Consider the following 1,494-nt stretch of genomic DNA (forward strand, 5'->3'; position numbering starts at 1 on the left):
TATAAATGCCCCCAACCTCCCTAAAACTACAAGCCCCGAATGCAACAGGAAGGCAGCCAGCGGAACAACAGTGGCGCTATTAAGAGCGTCATGTCTTCCTCGTTTCCTCCACCAGGGGGCGCAATGCTCGAACGAAAGAAAATCCCTTCAGTCTCGTTGGTGGTGAAAACCACAACTCCCATGATGCTTCGCGGCGGCGGCGGCGGCCGCAGCAGCAACAATATAGGTCCTTAAGAATTAAGGGGTGTCTACGAGCGCCTGAACTGAAAAGAAACAAGCAAACATAGGAGGGCAGGCGTTGAAGGTGGACAGCCCCGGTGTCTCGCGAGGCCCCCTGCCCGGCCCAACTGTCAGCATATTAGTCCGATTGTGCGACGAGGAAGGAGGAGGAAGATAGCGCTCCCACCTCCATTTTATACATAGGGAAGAGTCAAAGAGGCAGCCCCCGTTTTTAACATTTGTGTCCCCTCCCGCCCCCCGTCCATCTCTGTTTCCTGAATGGGAATCTCCCCTTTCCCTTCTCTGCTCTGCTTTCCTCCTCCCTCCTCCTGGCCCTCTCCTCTCAAGATGCTGCTGCTATTGCTGCTGCCTCTGGTGCTGGTTCTCTCGGTGCTGCCTTCCCCTCCTTCCCGGTTGTAGCCCCAGGGGCTCTCCAGCCATGGACCGCCGCGGGGAGGCTCCCCTCCAGCTCCAGCAGAACCTGGAGTTCACCGTCGAGAACGTGGAGAAGGTAAGGGGTCCAGAGAGCCTGAGCTCCTCCTCGCCTCCTGGCACCTTTTGGCTGCATCCACACGGGAGGAATAACCCGGTTTGGCATCGCTCTGACTGCCTTGGCTCAAGGCTATGGAATTCTGGGAGTTGGAGTTCGTTGTGGGCCCAGAGGGGAGCAGAGAGCTACACAAAGTAGAGAAAGTGTAGAGATCTAAGTTTAGGCTGCATCAATAGAAGTATAGTGTCTAGATCAAGGGAAGTCATAGTTCCACTCTATTCTGCTCTGGTCAGGCCCCACCTGGAATACTGTGTCCAGTTCTGGGCAGCACAGTTTAAAAAGGATGTGGAGAAAATGGTGAAGGGTCTGGAAACCATGCCCTATGAGGAACGACTGAGGGAGCTGGGGATGTTTAGCCTGGAGAAGAGAAGGTTAAGAGGTGATGTGATAGCCCTGTTTAAATATTTGAAAGGATGTTATATTGAGGAGGGAGCAAGCTTGTTTTCTGCTGCTCCAGAGAACAGAACCCGGAACAATGGATGCAAGCTACAGCAAAAGAGATTCCACCTCAACATTAGGAGGGACTTCCTGACAGTAAGGGCTGTTTGACAGTGGAACACACTCCTTCCTCGGAGTGTAGTGGAGTCTCCTTCCTTAGAGGTCTTTAAGCAGAGGCTGGATGGCCATCTGTCAGGGATGCTTTGATTGAGAGTTCCTGCATGGCAGAATGGGGTTGGGCTGGATGGCCCTTGTGGTCTCTTCCAACTCTACGATTCTATGATTCT

General features: G+C 53.3%; 1 protein-coding gene across 4 annotated transcripts in view; it reads left to right on the forward strand.

Moving 5' to 3' along the window:
- Positions 1–343: 343 nt before the first annotated feature.
- The window catches only part of IPO13 (importin 13), a 60,461-nt gene continuing 59,310 nt past the window's right edge, over positions 344–1,494 (forward strand). For 2 of the 4 annotated variants that reach the window (XR_006103516.1, XR_006103515.1), the window contains exon 1: positions 344–730. Coding sequence is in view for 2 of the 4 variants with exons in the window: in XM_042463296.1 (XP_042319230.1) it covers positions 659–730 (72 nt within the window). In the remaining 2 variants the exon portion in view is untranslated. The remainder of the gene's footprint in view (positions 731–1,494) is intronic. The other 2 variants (XM_042463296.1, XM_042463297.1) reach the window with 1 other exon arrangement.

The sequence above is a fragment of the Sceloporus undulatus genome, chromosome 4 (genome assembly GCF_019175285.1).
Source record: "Sceloporus undulatus isolate JIND9_A2432 ecotype Alabama chromosome 4, SceUnd_v1.1, whole genome shotgun sequence".
Classification (NCBI taxonomy): domain Eukaryota; kingdom Metazoa; phylum Chordata; class Lepidosauria; order Squamata; family Phrynosomatidae; genus Sceloporus; species Sceloporus undulatus.